General features: G+C 38.4%; 1 protein-coding gene across 1 annotated transcript; it reads left to right on the plus strand.

Moving 5' to 3' along the window:
• Positions 1 to 1,670: 1,670 nt before the first annotated feature.
• LOC133857716 (BRAP2 RING ZnF UBP domain-containing protein 1) lies at positions 1,671 to 15,334 on the plus strand. The gene is made up of 11 exons (XM_062293042.1): positions 1,671 to 2,064; positions 2,704 to 2,812; positions 2,929 to 3,043; positions 3,190 to 3,287; positions 4,051 to 4,157; positions 4,571 to 4,820; positions 5,531 to 5,584; positions 6,322 to 6,465; positions 6,620 to 6,684; positions 14,855 to 14,909; positions 15,015 to 15,334. Exons 1-11 carry the CDS (start codon positions 1,775 to 1,777, stop codon positions 15,171 to 15,173), a joined length of 1,446 nt encoding a protein of 481 aa, XP_062149026.1. The 5' UTR covers positions 1,671 to 1,774; the 3' UTR covers positions 15,174 to 15,334.
• Positions 15,335 to 20,558: the final 5,224 nt, after the last annotated feature.

Here is a 20,558-nt window from a genome sequence, read left to right on the forward strand (position 1 = left end):
AGATTCTGTTAGTGTCAACATCAACACCAATAAAATGATGATATATGTCATTCTTACTAAACAAAATATCAATATATTAAAAATATACATTTATAAAATTAAATTACTCACTGCAGTTAAATTCTGTCAAAACACTTAACGGATATTGTTAATGTGTCATATTAGCATCAATATATTAGTGTGCCATGTTAGTTAAAAATTTTAACTAAAAAAATGGAAAAAAAAAAAAAAAAAAAAAAAAAAACGCCGTCACCAAAGCCACCCATTTTCTTCTTGTTTTTTCTTTTTTTGTTTAATTAAAAAATTTAGGATTAAACACCTTTTTGATATTTGTGGTTTAACTTCTTTATTTTCTGCTCTATATGGTTCATTTCGTATCGCAGATGGTACATGTGCTATGAGAAAAGACAAAAATTGTACTTTTGTTTAAATTTTCGTAAAAAAATTAACGGTTGTCTATGTCAGCGCCACTTAATACCCTTAAAATCTCAACACTTGTCACATATGCTACATAAGTCACCACACACACACACAAGTCGTCACATCAGTGCCACACACACACATATCTTTAAAGCTTTAAATTTTTTTTCTAAAATATAAAATAAAAAAGAAAGAAAAGAAAAGAAAAGAAAAGATAAAAACGACGCTCCTTTGGGCAAGATGGAGGGTGCCCACGCCCATTTTGGCCGCGAACCACCCCAACCGCCGGTCTAAGGGTGGTTCGGCCACCCCCAAAGAGAAAATGGGGGTGGCCAAAGCCACTCCATGAGCATTAGGGGGCCACCCCCATTTGGCATGGGATAACTTTGGCCACTCCAAATAGGCTGGTTTGGGGGTGGCCGAACCACCCGCAAGAGTCACAAGGGTGGTTCGGCTACCCCCAAGGGCCAAAGAAGAAAAAAAAAAAAATAGTGGGTTTGGCCTTTAGAGATGACCAAGCCACCCCGATCTTGCTTAGGGGGGGCTCAAGTCGGGGTTTTTTTTTTTTCTTCTTTTTTAGATCTTAAAAAAAAAAATGTGGCGGTGACATGATGCTGATGTGACGACTTATGTGGCATATGGGACAGGTGCCGAGTTTTTAAGGGTGTTAAGTGTCACTTACATGGACAACCGTTAGTTTTTAGACGAAATTTTGGACGTAGGTACCATGTCTGTCTTTTCTTATAGCACATGTACCATCTACGATACGAAATGAATCACATGGGGTAACAAATAAAGTTTTTAATTTCTTTAACTTTGTAGTTTTATATTAATAGTTTTTTTTTTCTTTCTAAAAAAACAAATCTTTATTTTTGTAATAACTTATTTTATTTTAATTTTTAAGAGAATATCGTTGTCATAGGAATATTTCGACAAAAATAACTTTTTTTGCACATTTTGATAGTTTGATACGTCACGTTAACTTAAAAATTCCAGAAATTATTTTTGGGGGACGGTTTAAACTCTTTTTAATAAAAAAAACAAATAAAATCAAAAAGTGTCTTTTAATTTGAAATTAAGTGACACTTTTTAATTTTATTTGTTTTTTTAATTGAAAAGAGCATGCAAGGTACCGTGCATATCCCCCCTCTAAAAATTCAGGGCTATTTTGTGTTTTATATATATATATATATTCCGGGCTATTCTAAAATCCAGGAGTTTTTTTTATATTTTTCTTTTATATATTTTTTTTAAAAAACTCACCAAAACTGTAACCGCCAGTTTCCCCTCTCTCTCTCTCTCTCTCTCAAGTCTCAACCGATTCTGCTGGCCGATTCGACTCAGCCAAGCAAGCATGTTCTTCCTCCGAGTCCACTCGGTGGACAGCGAGCACCCTCTCGCATTGGAAATCACCGAATTCAGGTCGACCACTAGTCCATCAAACCCTAACCCTGGCTCAAAATTCAGCGAACGCAGAGGCGTAGCGCACCTCTTCCGAAGTGCGTCTCACTCGTCGCTTCCGAACCCTAGCTCCCGATCCACGGTCCTCTTCATTGTTGCCGTACCCAACTACCTCTCCTTCGACGGTTTCATCCGCTTCTGCGGCTCCCGCATCGACAACGTCTCCGAGCTCCTCTTCATCAGGTACGCTCTTCCCCAATTGCTCACAGTTCTGTTTTGTAATTCAATTTGTGAATCTGAATTTCAATTCAATCCTAATTTCTGTGTTTGGTCGCTGAGAAAAAATGATAAAGTGGAAACAAATTTAAAGAATGAGTTGATCGGATACTGTACTCCAGGCCGATGAACCTGCAAAGGGGAGGATGACAAGGGCGGGTGACCGTGAAGCCGACGGGAACACTCCCATGCTAAGTCAGGGTTTGCTTAGTGAGGAAGGGGAGGAAATTCATAGAGTTGTTTGGGGAGAGAATAGTGCGTGGACTCTTCCCCTTTCTTTTATGGAGTGTTTCCACGGGATTGGGGGAGAGTTTAGGAATCACCGATTAGATTCTATGAACCCACTTCGTTAGGCAATTGCTCCCTTATATCGTCGGTGCGTTAAGGTACACCTGGCCCGACTATGATCTTGTGTAGACTCTGTTTTCCTGGACTGGTATGCCCATTGCCTAGGCTTGATCTGCCTGACTTAATTGTAGTGTTGCTTGCGAGATGGCCTTATTAGGTCAACCCAGGGCCTGGGGGGCCATTACCAAGGGATTATTCTTGGGTACACAAAATTTGATTCTTTTTTTTTTTTTTTTTTGAATTCTTGCATTTTCTTAGAAACGATGGGATGGAGGATCGGTACAGTGTCTTGATAAGGCTTGCCAACCAGTTAACAGCTGACGGATTTTATTGCAATTTTAATGGGAAGAAGTTCTCACCAGGCGAGGTAGATGATGAGCTTTGCTTGTATTATTGGTTTTGATTGCAAGCATTGTAGATTGGACTCATTGAATATGTGTGTTGGTTTTTCATTTTTCATTTTTATCATGGTTGATTTTTTAGGCTGAGGTATGCCATATTCTGTTTATTATGTCTGTGGAGTACACGGAATCAGCGGAGATAGCCGGGACACCTCCCGCCGGGTGTACGGAGTTACCTACTTGCCCAGTGTGTCTTGGTGAGTTACATTTTCTGTTTCTGTTCTGTTTTGGTTTGTATTAAAGAGTGCATATTGTGCTGCATTTTTTTTTTTTTGGTAGAATGATGAGACTCTTGGGAATTGATGTTTGCATGGTTTCTATGAATTTGGTGTTTGAATTTTAGAGAGATTGGACCCAGACACTAGTGGAATACTGAGTACAATTTGTGACCATTCGTTTCAGTGTCCCTGCATTTCAAAATGGACTTATTTGTCTTGCCAGGTGAGCTGATTCTCAATTCCATGAACATTTCCTCTTTGGTGTTATGTTCTGGGTTGAAGAACTTAATTAAATGAAGGTATTGTTAGTGTAACCGCACAAGTTAGTTTTTGATGAGCATGTAGTTCCAACAATTTATTGTATCTTGTATCTTGACTTTGGGAATTCTCAAATGCTTTATGGATGTCAAGAAGGTGATATTAGTACAAGGCAGGGTTATGTTGCTATCATACAGCCTCAAAAAGTGTTGATGCTTTGATGCCCTTTTGATCTAGAATCTTTTCTGCTTGGCCGTTTTGCGTTAATCTTGAAGCTCCAATATCCTTAGAGCCTTCTGAGGATCATGAAGCCCACAATTTGTCATCACTGTCATGCTGTATTTTAGTTGGGATGCATACCCCATATAGATTTGACAAAAACAATCACAACTTTTTTGTGCAACTATAGTGGAATTAGGCTCAAAATATCATGTTTACTTCTGCTAAAATTACTGTTTGGATTAAAAGAAAATGTATTATGCAAGTTCATGGTCATGATTTTAACTTGCATTATTTTATGGAAGTCATGGTACAATACGGACATATTTTGTTTCAGCTTATGGTGCATGCTATCTTGAGTTTTTTTTTTCCCCAGCTTATAGTGCATACTATCTTGAGTTGATAGCCCTAGCATCTGCCTTATCTAGTGCATGTCTTTAATCATATTTCCAATAGAAGTGGCTGGATGCTGGGGTAACCATATCGAAATTGGTTCAATTTACTTTCAGGTCTGCCGATTCTGTCAGCAGCAAGATGAGAAACCAACTTGCTCTGTTTGTGGAACATTGGAGAATCTTTGGGTGTGTATGATATGTGGTTTTGTGGGATGTGGAAGGTAATAAACCAACTCTGGCTTCTTATTTAGGATATTTTCCTCTCTGGTAGGGTTAGAATCAAAACCCTCTACGTTCATTGAACCATCTCAGGCTAATAGATGGCTTCAAGGATCATGAGGGTTCTCAGAGGAGGTGTTATATAGATTATTGGGTATTTTGTCTCTTTGAGTTATGGCGACGAGGCACGCGCTCTTAAATGAGTTTCATTCTGCTGGGGTAGGCCTCTGTGCTTTTATACAGTTTCCTATTGGATATAATACTTACCTTATCCCCCACCCAAAAAAAGAAAAAGAAAAAAAAAGAAAAGACTCTAAAGTGATCAAGCACTAAAACCTAATTTTTATTTTATATTTGACTAAACTCTTCTGGTGTCTTCGTTATCATAGCTATCAGTTTTGTTCCCTTTTGTTAGATATAAGGAAGGCCATGCCATTAGGCATTGGAAGGATACGCAGCATTGCTACTCTCTTGATATGCGAACACAACAAATTTGGGATTATGTTGGTGATGTTTATGTTCACCGACTGAATCAGTCCAAAATTGATGGCAAGTTGGCGGAGATGAACTCTCATTGTATGTCATTTGAAGGAGATTGTGGAACTTGTGGATTTAGCGAGGATTCTGGAATAAGTGGGGCCCTCTTTAGCAGCAAAGTTGATGCTGTATGATTCTCTTATTATAATTGTCTTCTAAAGTTTTTAATATGCTAATAATTTATTATTACTTGAATAGAGTATTTTGAACTGTGATGCTACACTTGTACATGTCTGGTACAACTTGGGTGGTTGGACTGAGTTGGACCTTTTCAATATGAAGTTCTAATATCCATGATATTTTGAGGTGATGGGGTATTTCATGTCTGGTACCATGAACTTTCATGTTATTTTCCATTGTGAGATTGCTTGTGCCTTATGGAATGGTATCTTCAGTCCTGTTAGGCTATCTTGGATTATGCGTAGTCGAGTAGTAGACTTGTTTGCTTGTTGGAGGGGGGTTTTTGGTAGCATTCAAAGTGTTGTTGTGTTGTGCCTTCATGCCATATGTGGTGTCTTTGGAGTGAAAGAAATTATAGAAGTTTCAAAGACCGCAAGAAGACAGTGGTGGAGGTTAAATCTTTTTTCTTCAACACTCTTTACCTTTGGATAGCTGCATTTGTCTTTCCTAATTTGTTTAGTTTTCATGATTTTTTTTGTTTTATTTTTCTCTTTCTAGTTAGGTGTTTCTGTTGTATATTTCCTATATACTTGGGTTGCACTATTCGCTTTTTAATGATATTTCGATTACTTTGAAAAAAAAAAAAAAGGAAAAGAGATTCCTTTTCCTCTTTTCTTATAGGCATGCACTTATCTTCAATTTACATGCCTGACAACAGATTGTGGATGAGTACAATGGTCTTCTTGCAACTCAACTGGATAATCAAAGACAAGTAAGTTAGCAAATTGATCCTACTCCTTCCACCCTCCTCTCCCTATCCCATCTGTTTTCCTTCTTCATTCCTTTTTCTCCCCAACCCTTGCTGGATGTGACCGGTGATATTCACTCATTAGTTTTTAAATAGATTATGAAATTTCTTCCTACCTGTTTTTGTGTTTTTTTCTAGGCTGAGCTCTTCTTGTTCTATACATATTTAACATCTCTCTCTCTCTCTCTCTCTCTCTCTCTCTCTCTCTCTCTCTCTCTCTCTCCATACATATATACATATATATAAATCATTTGACATGATAGCTGTGGTGGAAATGCAGTTGAACTGTCTATAATTTTATGTCTTCGCCGGGGATAGGGGTGGGGAGAATCGTTAGATGGCCTGGGGCTACCTTTACTGTGTAGCCCATAGGCCCAAGTGGACTTCCCCCCATCCCCCCAAAAAAATCTCCCAAATACCCAAACACAATAAATAAATGAAAGTAAAAATCCAAAATATCACTCTGTCATACATTATGGAAAGGGGATGTAATTGCTTGAACAGGTAGGAGTTTCTACTTGGGTTGCTTTTGTCTAGGAAATTTCACTGGGTTTCTTATTCTCCATAGATGTATTTATGTTACTTATGTACTACCTTGGCCATGTGATGCTCTTATAGATTAGTGTGGCACTCTGCATGTCCTCTTACCATGTCAATATTTTCCTTAAGAGTTAATTTGTTTAATATTTGTTTTGTTCCAGTATTATGAATCTCTACTTGTGGAGACCAAAAGTAAAGTGGGAAGCTCTATGTCAGAAGCAGTGGAGAAGGCTGTGACTTCCAAGATGCAGGACATCCAAAATAAATTGGAAAAGTGCATCGAAGAAAAAAATACTGTTGCAGATGTAAGTTTTCAACTTAATACTAATCAAGTTTGGATATTAAATTCAATTTAATACTAAGCAAATTTTAGTAGTTTGTTCTAGCTTTTGGAGGTTGGTCTGTATTTAAATTAGCAATTCTTTTTTTCTTCCTAATGGAGTCCCTTTTGTCCTTTAGATCAATCGAAATCTCATCAAGAACCAAGAAATTTGGCGAAAGAAGGTCAAGGAAATTGAAGAGAGGTACATAAGCTTTATTCTTCAGATTAATTATCTTTATATTGACATTGTTGCAGTTATGGTCCAACCAAATTTACCAGCAGCAATGATTAAGCCAAGCAAGTTGTTGTAACAAAATGAAAAAGCTTTATCCAATACTCAGACTTTCTCAAATCTAAAACAAAGCTCTAACGGAAAAGGAAGCAAATTAGTGGCTGCATTTTCAGCAATTCAATTCAACCAGAAAGTTCTTAGTTGTTTAAGATATTAATCATTTAATTTGCTTATGTCCGTTTACACACTGAAATATATTTATTGAATTACTCTGACAGGTTTTGAATTATTCTTCATTGTATTTAGGGAAAACTGCAATTTACCCCCCTAATGTTTACAACAATTTGCAATTTTAGTACCAATGTTTAGATTGCTTCAATTGCACCCAAGAAAGTTGCAAAAATTTGCAATCCACCCCCTTCCGTCCAATTGCTCCGTCTGATGAGACGGAAATGCACCCACGCGCGCAGCACGTGAGTTTTTTGGGCCAAACTTGACGAAAATGCCCTCATCAAAACGCCGCGTTTTGCTTATCTCCTTCAGCGAATTTTCTCGAAGGCGTTGGTCGCCGGTGGGTTCCTCGAGCTCGACTGGGCCAAATCAAAGGATCGGCTACACAAGCCAAACACTCTCTACTGATCAAACCCACAAAACACTCATAATCAATCCATCAAACACCACCACCATTCGGCCATCAACACACACACTACCGTTCGGCCATCAGTACACACACATGTCACTGGCTAGAAAACAGAGGTACACGGCCAAGAACAAACGACAACCCAGAAATACCCATCTTCAAAAATCAAACATATAATCGGTCAAAAATCAAGCAATTCCCAAGGTTTAATCACATTAAGGAATTCTACCAAAATCCACCGGAAAAATCCTACTGAAATGGCCGAAATCCGTGCTCTTCGACAGTCCACCGTTGAACAAACGAAAACCTAGCTTTGTCTTGCCGGAAATCGCTCTGGGTTCAGCTGGCGACCCCTGGTTCTACTCGAGTCCTCTACGATCAGCCCCTCTCGGCCCTCGCCCGGGCCAGCTTTGATCTCCACCGTTCGCTCGCGCAGGAGCTAGACGAGCCCCAATCCTACCGCTTCAGAGCCCTCATCACTCTCGGCCTTTCCATCACCGAGTCCCCAAACCCTCTTCCCTCTGGTTCCTCCAATAAAGTCTCAGATTGGGTCGATGGGCTGGTTCAAAAACCCAGGACCATCGAAGCCCCAATTTTTGCGAAAATTCGTTGAAGGAGATGAGCAAAACGCAGCGTTTTGATGAGGGCATTTTCGTCAAGTTTGGCCCAAAAAACTCACGTGCCACGCGCGTGGGTGCATTTCCGTCTCATCAGACGGAGCAATTAGACGGAAGGGGGTGGATTGCAAATTTTTGCAACTTTCTTGGGTGCAATTGAAGGAATCTAAACATTGGTACCAGAATTGCAAATTGGTGTAAACATTAGGGGGGTAAATTGCAGTTTTCCCTTGTATTTATATGTGCAATGGGATGGTTCCTAGAAGATCTTTTTAAACTAAGTACATCGTCAATGATATAACAATTTAAAGGTGGACAACATGATTGCATACAATGTCTAATACAAGAAATAACTATTAATGTTTTGGGTCTAAAATTCCTTACTTGAAACCATATTCTTTGGCTGGATAAAATGTTGCCATCCTTAGTGGTATTGGCATATGTCTCTCACATGAAAGCAAGGGTTAAGTTGGGATTGAGATGGGGGACTTTGATTGGTTGAGGTTTGGTGTTTCGGTTGATTCTTTGGGTTGGTGATGGAGGTTTAGAGAGGGACGACGTGGATGTTTAGGGGTGGAGGTGGTTGGGTTTACTGGAAGTTGACTATGGTGGAGAGGGACAACATCGCTGTTTGAGGGGTGACTACATCGTTGTTTAGAGGTTGACTATGATCTGCTATTTAGGTTCTAGATAGGATGGAGAGAGAGAGAGAGAGAGAGAGAGAGAGAGAGAGAGAGAGAGAGAGAGAGAGAGAGAGAGAGAGAGAAAACCTGAGGAGAGCAGCAGCTGACAATGTATCTTATTGTCGAAGATGGAGTGCATAAAGTCTGTTTAAAATTGTTAAATGGTTTTTGGGGATCTTTATATTTCCAACATCAAGGAATAGCTGTTATGGCCTTTTTGACTACTAACAGACTAGAACTTGTACGTGTGAAAGCCTCCTGACTTCAACACGTGCAAATCCACTTGCCAGCCAACTGATACTTCTAATGACACCTTTGCACCACCTGTCACAATACCATGCAGCCACATGTACTATCCTGGAAGGACTCGTTATGGAGGACATAACAAGACCGAAGTTTTGTTATGAATTTAACAGAGAAATTGAAGGAAATTGAGCAAGAAAATAGAAAGGAAGAAGAAGAGTTGAATGAAAAAGAATGAGCTTTATTGAAAAGAAGGCCAATTCAAGATGGTTAGTCTTCAACCTTGGCATTTGAGGTGCCAAGAACCTCCAGAGTTCTATGAACCAATTACAATCAAAATGAATTACTCAACCCTTTTCCCTCCCTTTTATACATTCAACTAACATAACAACCAAAGTAGTTAACAACTACTACTAACAGACTACAACTTGTACGCGTGAAAGCCTCCTGACTTCAACACGTGCAAATCCACTTGCCAGCCAACTGATACTTCTAATGACACCTCTGCACCACTTGTCACAACACTATGCAGCCACGTGTACTATCCTGGAAGAACTCGTTACAATACTCCCTCTTTTAAAGCACCTTGCCCACAAGGTGCGGGTAGGCTTGCGTGAGTTTATGATAGCTTTCCCAAGTAGCATTCTCTTGAGTTTGTCCTTTCCACTGCACCAAAACTTCAACGAGTGCCCAATTATGATGAGGCCTTGATCTACGATCCAAAATGGTCATTGGTTCCGGTTGAATAACCCCTTCGACGTCCATAAGTGGTAATAGAGGTAAAACAGGAACATGGCCTCCCAACTTAGGTTTAAGTTGAGAGACATGAAAGATGAGATGGATCCTAGAATGAGCAGGCAGATCCAATTCTTATGCAACATCCCCAACTTTCCTCAATACTGAATAGGGGCCATAAAATCTTGGGGCCAATTTTAAAGCCCTTCTAGTTGCCAGGGAAGTTTGCCTATATGGTTGAAGCCTCAAATAAACTTGCTAGTTTACTTCCAATGTTCTCTCACTTCTTCTCATATCCGCTAACTTTTTCATCCTCTGCTTTGCTTGAATCAAATTCTACTTCAATAAGGCTAGAATCTGCTCCCGGCTCTTCCGTAATTCATCAACAGCAGCTACATTAGTAGTCCCTAGAACATAGGACAATAGTCTTGGAGGAGGCTGACCATAGACTGTCTCATAAGGATCCATTCTAATGGAACCATGCCAAGTTGTATTATACCAAAACTCTGCCCATGGAAGCCATGACTGCCATTGTTTTGGCTTGTCCTGAGTAAAACACCGAAGATAATTTTCCAAATATTTATTTACCACATTAGACTGGCCATCCTTTTGAGGATGGTAACTGGAGCTCATCTTCAAAGAAGTGCCCTGCTGCTTAGACAATTTTCTCCAGAACTGACTTGTGAAAGCCGGATCCCTGTTAGAAACTATAGAGGTTGGCATTCCATGCAACTTAAAAATATGAGAGATAAACAACTGGGCCACCTTGGCTGCAGTGTAAGGATGAGCCAATGAAATAAAGTGAGCATACTTGGAGAGTCTATCCATTCCTACCAAGATGACTGAATGGCCTTGGGAGATAGGCAAACCTTCCACAAAATCAAGGGAAATATCAAACCATATTCGATTTGGAATTAGAAGGGGTTGTAATAGGCCAACAGGTAATGTATTCTCCTGCTTATTTCTCTGACAAATAGGGCATTCTCTAATGAATCTTTTGATACTTTTCTTCATTCCCTTCCAATAGAAATCCCTTCTAGCTCTCTGCATAGTTCTCTCATAGCCTGAATGGCCTGCAATTGGATCACAGTGCACAAAATTAAGAACTTGTAGTTGCAAGTCGACAGCCCCACCGAGATGTATTCTATTTTTGAACAACAAAAGACCCTGCCGCATAGAAAACTTCTGAGAGTCTAGAGCATTAGACTGGCGCTGAGTGATCAATTTTAGTAGCTCTGGATCCTGTTGATACTACAGCTTCAGATTGTCCACCCAATCAACAACTGGAACTGAAATGACAGAAAGAGTAGCTTCTGTGTTCCACCCTTCTGTTCTAGACAAGGCATCTGCTACCTTGTTATCTACCCCTTTCTTATACTCCACACTAAAATCAAACTCCAGAAGCTTTGTTATCTACTTTTGCTGGAAAGGAGTACCGACTTTTTGTCCTAAAAGGAACTTCAAGCTCTGTTGATTTGTCTTCACCACAAAGGGCCTGCCAACCAAATATGGACGCCACTTTTGTACTGCAGTGACAAGACCAAACAACTTTTTTTCATATGTGGACAGATGCAATGCTTTTCCCTTCAAAGCCTTACTCAAAAAGGCAATAGGCCTATTTCCTTGCATTAAGACAGCTCCCACACCTAACCCACTAGCATCGCATTCAATGAGAAAAGGTTTCTCAAAATCAAGCAAAGCCAAAACAGGAGCCTCAGTAACTGCAGATTTCAACCTCAAGAAGGCTTCCATAGCCTCTTCAGTCCATATGAATGCATTTTTCTTCAATATAGAAGTCAAAGGAGCTGCAATAGACTCATAAGCTTGCATGAACTTTCTGTAGTAACCAGTTAAACCCAAATACCCTCTTAAATCCTTGATGGTAGTTGGAATGGGCCAATCCACCATTACTTGGATTTTTCCTGGATCAGCAGAAACCCCATTTGCAGAGATAATGTGCTCCAAGTATTCCACCTCTGTACAATTGAATTTACACTTGGATCTCTTGGCAAAAAACTTATTAGTTCTCAGGATATCAAGAGTAATCCTGAGATGTTCTTGGTGCAATTCTAAGGTAGGACTAAACACCAATATATCATCGAAGAAGACCAAGATGAATTTCCGAAGAAAAGGCCTGAAGACATGATTCATCAAGCTCTGAAAAGTGGATGGTGCATTCGTTAAACCAAAAGGCATCACTAAAAATTCATAATGACCCTTACGCGTACGAAATGCAGTTTTTGGGATATCTTGTTCAACCACTCAAATCTGGTGATATCTAGACCTCAAATCAAGCTTAGAAAAGATTTGTGCACCACATAACTCATAAAGCAACTCGTCCACCACAGGGATTGTAAATTTATCCTTCACTGTCTCCTTATTCAAAGACCTTTTGTCCATGCACATTCTCCATGTGCCATCAGCTTTTCTAACTAAGAGGACAGGTGAAGAGAAAGGACTAATACTATGCCGAATAACTCCAGAATCCAACAACTCCTTTACTATTTTTTTAATTTCTCCCTTTTGAAAAAAAAGGATACCTATATGGTCTTATTGAAACTGGGCTAGCACCATCTACCAATGGAATTGCATGATCTTGTGTTCGGTTGGGAGGAAGACCTTTAGGTTTTGCAAACACATCCTGATATTCTAGAAGAAGCAAGCTATCCAATGGTTTGAGTCTCACCACTTTGAGTACCCTGCCGAACTTCTGTTGGATCAACATCTGCATTCTCCAAAAGCTGGAGCAATACCCCTTTATCTTGACTAGTGGAAAATTTAAAATCAGCAGCATCTTCTAAACTTAATTGTGGCCCTTGCAACAACCCTTGCAACACACAATCCACCTGACCATATTGGAACTTCATAGTAAGATGCTGGAAATCCCAAAGGATGGGACCTAAAATCCTCAACCACTGGATACCAAGTACAATATCACAACCAGCCAGGGGAAGGATATAAAATTCAAGTTGGAAAACAATTTTCTGAATTTTCAATGGTAATTCCTTACTTCTACTAGGACTCAGAATGTCTTGCCCATTGGCTATTTTAACTCGAAGAGACTGATTAAAATTGCACTTGGAGGCCTAAGAGCTTGGCTAGGTGAGCATCCACAAAATTGTGTGCGCTACCTGAATCTATGAGAACGACCACTTGCTGATTCTTCAAAACCCCTACCAGCCTCATTGTTCTAGGATTAGGGGTGCCCGTGATGGCATGAAGAGAAATCTCTGGTGTTTCCTCCATCTCCCCATCCTCCAACTCTCCTACCATATTGCCATCCTCAAGTGTTTCCACTTCTTCTATCAAGAAAAGTTTAGGGGCTGCACAAACATGCCCCTTGGTCCATTTGGAATCACAGGAGTAACATAAACCCCTCTTTCTTCTTTCATCCATTTGGGCTTGAATCAATTTCTGAACAGGAACTATTGCTCTTTCTGCAGTGCCCACATTCCTTTTCTGAAAATTGGAAATAGACTGAGATGGTTGAGAACTACGCCAGAACTGAGTTTTGGTTCCTACACCCGTAGCTTACTGCAACTTCCGCATTCCCTCCCACCATACTGTTTTTACTCAAATTGGCTAGCCAAGGTCTACTACCCTTACCATTATTCAAGATATTCTCCTCCTGAATTTTGGCTAATGAATAGGCTTCTATCAAAGTCTTTGGATTAAACATCCTGACAAGAAACCTAATTTTTGCCTTAAGACCCCCAGAAAACAACTCAATTTATGGTGCTCAGGCAAATCATGCACCCTATTAGCCAACACTTTAAATTGACTTTTGTGCTCTTCTAACTCTCCAATTTGATGAAGTTTGGAAAGAGTTTCCATCAGGTCATCATAGGACCCTTTCCCAAAACGAATCCTAATAGCTTTCAAAAACTCAATCCAACTATTGAGTTTATTTGTACTACGAAGCTCTTGAAACCAAATTAAAGCCTTACCTTCCATGTAAAAGGCTGCAAGATTGAACTTCTGCTGATTGGCCATTGCATAATATTCGAAGAATTGGGTTGCCTTATAACACCACCCGTTTGGATCCTCGTCGTCAAAGCGTGGAAAATCCAATTTCGGTGATTTGGGTCGGAAAGAATCACCTGAACTGTAGTCTTCTTGAACAAATGGATCGTCACGGTCTACAAAAGATGGCCTTGCACCATCTTCGGGAACATGTTTCTGTTTGGCTGCACTCTTCAGCATCTCTTGCATCTGCTTCATCATCTGAGCTTGAAATCGTTGCATCGAATCCTCCATGGATGCGGCCGTGACAGAGTTTCTCAACGAATCTTTGAGGGAAGAAACGTCCATGTGGACTGCAGCTAAGCCCCGCTGAAGCTCAATGATACTTGGTTCGCCTTCGGCCATGGAGCGCGTTTCCATGAATTGAAAGGTGAAAGAAAGAAAAGAAAGCAATCGTGGGCTCTGATATCACTTGTTACAGAACCGAAGTTCTGTTATGAATTTAATAGAGAAATTGAAGGAAATTGAGAAAGAAAATAAAAAGGAAGAAGAAGAGTTCAATAAAAAAGAATGAGCTTTATTGAAAAGAAGGCCAATTAAAGATGGCTAGTCTCCAACCTTGGCATTCGAGGTGCCAAGAACCTCCAGAGTTCTATGAACCTATTACAATCCGAATCAACCCTTTTCCCTCCCTTTTATACATTCAACTAACATAACAGCCAAAGTAGTTAATAACTACTACTAATAGACTACAACTTGTACACGTGCAAATCCACTTGCCAGCCAATTGATACTTCTAATGACCTGCACCACCTGTCACAACACCATGCAGCCACGTGTACTATCCTGGAAGGACCCTTTACAGAGGAATAGTTATTCCTTATTTCATTTTGGTGGTTTTTCTGTCTTCGGATTTTTTATGGTGTTTTCTTTTGTTTTCTGTTTTCTTTCTATTTAGGTGTCCTTTTTGTATACTTCTTGTATGCTTAGGGGCGCTTGACGCTTTTTAATGCTATTCTTTGATTACCCATAAAAGAAAGAAAGAAAGAAAAAAAGTTACTCCTTATTTCAAGGGAAGATCTATCCCATGTAGTGAACGTAGACCCAAACGACTGAATAGCTATTCCATTATAGGGTTTATTCTACATAATGCTACATCAGTCAAATAATGACTTCAACAATCTCTTGACACTGGCACCTAATTCTTGCCTTATATTACATTCTGGATAAACCAAGTATTAAATTCCCTATTCTTTTAGGGAAGCTGCAGCACTCAGCTTGAGGGATGAGAAGATTCTTGATCTGGAAGAACAGGTACTAGAGTTACCTTAAATCTTATTCTTGGAAGAAACAGCAGCAAATCTATATTTGTTGAAGTTACTTTCACCAGTTTCATTAAAGTTTGAATGATGATCACAGATAAGAGATCTTACTGTCTACATTGAAGCCCAGAAAACACTTGGTAATATGACAGATTCAGATAGCATCAGAGAGGGTACCCTATTACCATTACCTGATAAGCAGTCATCCCCGACCAACAGTAAAAGGCACACAAAGTCAGGTCGAAGACGGAATTAGATGGTATCATCTCATTTAGTCAATAGCATCAGCACAATGTCTAAAGTTGGATGATGTTTTGTGTAATGTATAGTGGTAGCATCAGCATATTGTCTAGGGTCGGATAGTGTTTATTGTTCATTGATGTTGTATTATGATATTAATTACATTTGGAACCTGAAGCGACTTTTTCTTCTTTTCTTTTCTTCTTCTCTTCTTCTGAGATAGCAAAAGTGATTTAGTAAAATGAGTTTTAAGTAAGACTAATAGGCCGAAAGTGGTTCACATGGGAAGGGCTGTCAATTTTGGGAGTAAGGGCAATGTTGGTGCGATTGAACTCTTTAAGCATGTAACCCCCCCAGAAGAAAGGTTGAGCAAAATCAATGACACTTCCAGACTTCTTTCTCAGGCTGCTAAGACATCCCTTATTAAATCTGTTGCAAATGCCATTCTACCTATATCATGCCTCTTTTTCCTTTTCCCTAAGTCACTTTGTCTTGATATCAAAGTGGCCGTGAGAAAATTTTGGTGGGGTTTTTCCCAAAATAAAAGGCACAATCTTTCCTTTCTCTCATGGGACAGCTTTTTCAAATCTTAAGCTTTGGGTGGTTTAGGCCTAAGATCCATGGAATTCCTCAACAATTTACTGCTGGCCAGATTGGGGTGGAAACTGACCACCAATCAACCTCTTCTCTGGGTGAATGCTCTTAGAGGTAAATATTTAACGAATAGGATTTCCTTCTCTGGGTCTTCGATTTTTGAAATTAGAACTCAATTCTTATTTGGTGTGTGAATTTGGAGGCTTGACTTTGTGAGATAAAATTAGAAAAAGTTGAATAAAATATGATTTGTTTTTGAAATCATGGTTGCCAAACGAACCATAAATATCTACATTCCTCAAATCAATTCAAATGACAAATGGACTTGGGTCATCTCTCGCTCAGGGCAGTTCTTTGTAAAGTCTATTCATGAGGCTGCTTCTCAATCCTCTGGTGGTAGAATTTTCCCCTTTTGTCCCGAAGAGTGGCACCACCTTTAGGAGCTTAAGCTCCAAGCTAGGCTTAAACATATTTTTTGGAAGATTTCCTGGAATTTCTTTCCCACTCGGGCCAATATTGGCAAATTTGTGTCTTCTAATGACACAGAAGCTTGGGTTTGTCCTTTGTTGTAAGGATCCTCAAGAGACTTTATGCCACAACTTTTTGGATTGTGCTTTGGCCAGAATTCTTTGGAGGAGCTCTTCTTGGACTCTCAACACTGCAGCCTTTAGCTATCTGCCCATTTCCTACTAAATTTTGGCCATTATCAAGCCTTATGGTTTGCTTCTTGTTCCTAGGAAGGAAGCCCATAGATTCCAATTGTTTGCTGCTTTAACATTGGATCACATTTGGTTTTCCGGGACTATTTTGGTTCATAATGCAAATACAGCCTATGCCTTCAAAATCAATTAAACAAGTTTCTTCTTCAATGGTTCTCCACACTTCAACCTGGAAAAGATGCAGCCATTCGGCCCATTCCTATGCTTTGGTCACCTCCCACCTCAGGTTGTATTAAGGCCAATTTTGATGTTGTCGTTGGGCCTGATTTTTCGGTGGCTGCTTGTAACGGTTTAATTAACTTTTACTGGATTTTTAGGGTTAGGTTTGCTGAATTATGGATGTAACTGAAATGAATCTGAAGAAATGGAATAAATATTCAGTAATGAGAGAATTGATGAACGAACAGTAATGAAAATTACATAAATGAAATGGACTTTACTTCTGGTCTCCAGAGCATTCGAGGTGCTCAGCCTCCAATTTACCACAGTAAACAAATCACTAATCTCAAATACCCTACAATTAAGCTATTGGCCTTTATATACACATAACTTAGGCCCATTATCACTAAAGATAAACTAAGCCCAGCCCACTAAGTTACTAAGGCCCAAGGCCCATTATTCACTAATATACTCCTTACACTGCTGCGGTGGTTAATGACTCTTAAGGGGAAAATTATTCTTGCTGCTACTCAAAGACTTGCCACTTCTAATGTTGCCAAAGGGGAAGCCTTGGCAGCCTTACTAGCTAAGCCTCTTGTGGTTCCTTTTGTTTTTATTTAGAAGGGGATACACTAATGGTTGTTCTTGATATTAATAGCCCCTTATTGTTCAAGGGTTGGAACTTGCTAGTATTATTTCCCATATTAGCTTAAACTTATCTTTTTTTCAAAGTTAGAATGCTTCAAAAATTTCTCTCCGTGCTAACTTTAGGGCACATGTTTTAGCTAAGTGGGTTGTTTTCTTACCTTGTGTTTGGAAGCATTTTCATTGGATTTTCTATTTTCTTTTCCATTCAAATCAAGAGCGGGAATGATCCTCACATGTTCATTTTTCTTGACTCAATTGGAAAGAAAGAAAGAAAAAAAAAATATATTGTTCATGAATATTTTAGAATTGTGAACTGCTTTAAGGATAATTCTCGTTGCTCATTTTTCCAATACTTCTGCTGAAGTTTTATGTGGCATGGTCAGCATAACATAAATGTTGGTTACCTTAGTCATATGAACTTTCAGGCTTCAACCCAGTGGATATTTTAATAGCAGGATTTGGCCATTCAGCAGTAATATTGTAATAGAGCTTTATTCAGGTTTTTGACGGCTCGTTTAGATTTGCAATTTTTTTTTATACTATATTCTACTATTTTGTATTATATTCAAAATTGCGAATACGGAGAGAATTTGTTTTTTGAAATTATGTTTGGATGGTTTAGAAAATCTGAGACAAAATTATCAAAAGTTGAATAAAATCTGAATAGAATTTAAATTCTAAAAATTAATCCAAACATGTTTTTGAAAAATAATAAAATATAGTAAAAAAAAAATTGTTACCCAACATGCCCTCCATTTGAGTGTTGTGATTCAATTTGCAAATTGATTATCTTTTATTGCCACATTTCATACCAAGGCCAAATGATTGCCAGAATCTACAAAGGCATTAGGGTAAATCTCACAAGCTCTTCTAACCAATTACCTTTTTTATAGAGGTGTCATGGATAACTTGACAAAAGAAATAGTATCTTTACTTTTTGTTGGTAAAGATAAGTTGTTGTACAAGATAGATGGTTACTTCACTTATGATTAGCGTAAAGTCTCCATTATTGCTGCAAGCTGGCAGATTCTCTCTTGCTTTTTACGCCAATTCCCTTTTGTTTTTTGTTGCCAGATTCTTTTTTGCTTTTTACATCCACAAGCTTTTCGCATGCTTTTTCTTAATCCTTCCAATTGGTTGATAAGATTGTCATTTTCTATGTCATTTAGCGAGGGTGAAGAGATAGGGTTTTAACTATCATCAAGCTGATATAAGCTTTATGTCGTCTACTAATAACTTCAACTCGTATGACAAGTCAAGATTTTTTCTTGTTATCATATCTTCAAGAAGGTCTTTAGTTTTTTTTATTTGATCTGTACGGCGTGTATAATTAATTGGAACTTCAATAACAAATTGTCTTTTACCATCTGTTATCATGAACTTGTTAATGGTTGATTCTCTAATTTCCTTTGCTCTGTCAAACAAAATAATTAAACTTTGTGCCCAATAATCTATTTCTTTGAAATAAGCAAGGTCTAAAGAATGAACCATTCGTACTTAAGCAAATTATTCTTCTTCTGTAGCTTTTTAAGTACCATATTTGATAAGGTTGGAAAAAAAAAAATAATAATAATAATAATTTAATTTCTTTGACTCTCCATCCAACTGAACTTGTTATCCAGAAAGTGAAGTATTTTTCCCATTTTAGAAGATTATTCCTATGTAAGAAAGTAATGTTCTTATATAAAAGAAAATTGTCACCATTAATCTGCTATTAAAGCTTGGAAAATCGCTTGGTTGGTAAATCCCCATTCAATATCTTGAGAATATCATTCTTCATGAATAATGAAAACTGTCAACTTTCAAATTCCTTCATTAAGATTACGTTTTTATGACTCTGAATTAAGATATGTCAGATCTTAACTCCTTGATCTTCATTTTTTTTTTTTTTTTTTGTTGAAAATTTTTCAAAAACATCATGAGGAATCAAGTTTTGAGATTGAGAAATTTTGGGGGTGCGTTGGGTTTTGGGGAGTGTTCTTCAGTGTTTGTTAATTGTTGAGGAAATGAATGAGAATATGGAAAAGCGTCGTCGTGTTTGGCAATTACTACGGAGACACGAGCGCATAGGGCCTGGTTGTTGTGTCGGGATTTTCTTTCAGGTGAGAGAGAGAGAGAGAGAGTAAGGGATTTACGTCAATTTTGGGGTTGGTTTAATCTTTGATGATGTAAAGCTCAAAGATGTTGGGATGATTTACGTCAAAGTTGGGTCAAATGTTGACAAATTTCGCATGTGTGTTGTTTTTTTGCTGCTTAAAAATTGTCTTTGCTCCGATAGATTCACTGAATAATGAAAAGAGCGGGGAAGCTGACGGTGTCAATGGAATTTAAAGTTAATACATTTAATGGTGTACATGATTTTAAATTATTTAAAATTTTAAAAGACGTGCTAACATTGACTTCATATACACTGTTAGATGCACCAACTTCAAATCTTGACCTTTCATTTAAAATGGATACTAATCATACTATCAATTTCATTAAATGAAATGGAGAGGATCCTATATCCCGTGAATGAGCCTTGAGCAACCATGGGGAGAGAGAGAGAGAGAGAGAGATTAAGTAAAATTTCCCCTAATTTTATTCTCATTACATTATATTTTTTCTTTACTTGTCTATTTTTCTACTTCTATGTAGTAGGTACCCCCATTTTTGCTTATAGAGAACAATGTTGTTCCTTGCACACCAATCGTTGGACGCCTTTCTTACATGACCCTAGGTAAATTTACTTTCCATTTACCTAATTACCTTGTCCAAAGATATTAATGACTTTGTTCATTCTGCTTTTTGCTTTAATATCACTTGTACAAAACTGGTTTGCTAACTCCTTTCTCTTTCCTTTTTTTTCTTTCTACTCAAAAAAGTCACATTTACGAACAAATTTCCTTACAAAAAAATTCATAACTTCTTTACCCTTTATATCACGTTAAAACACAAAAGACACCTCATAAAAAGGGTTATCAAACGCCAGTATTTTTCTTTTTTCTTGACCCAAAGTCAAGAATTTATCCCTACCATTTCTATATTTCGTGTTCTCGTCTTTCTTGTTTCATTGTTCTAGTCAACGTCACTCTCATCTTACCTACAAAATAAAAGTGGGTTATGAAAAATGAATGTGTAATAGCTTTAATTTCTAATCAAAACTGGAGGCCAAAAGAAGCCAAGAGCCTGTTTGGTTGCTGTTTTGAAAACAGGTTTTCTGTTTTCAAAACAGGTCAGCAAAACACGTTTCATTTGCAAGTTGGGCGTTTGGGTAGTCGTTTTAAAAACAAAAACAAGGA

Source organism: Alnus glutinosa, chromosome 14, assembly GCF_958979055.1.
Source record: "Alnus glutinosa chromosome 14, dhAlnGlut1.1, whole genome shotgun sequence".
Lineage (NCBI taxonomy): Eukaryota > Viridiplantae > Streptophyta > Magnoliopsida > Fagales > Betulaceae > Alnus > Alnus glutinosa.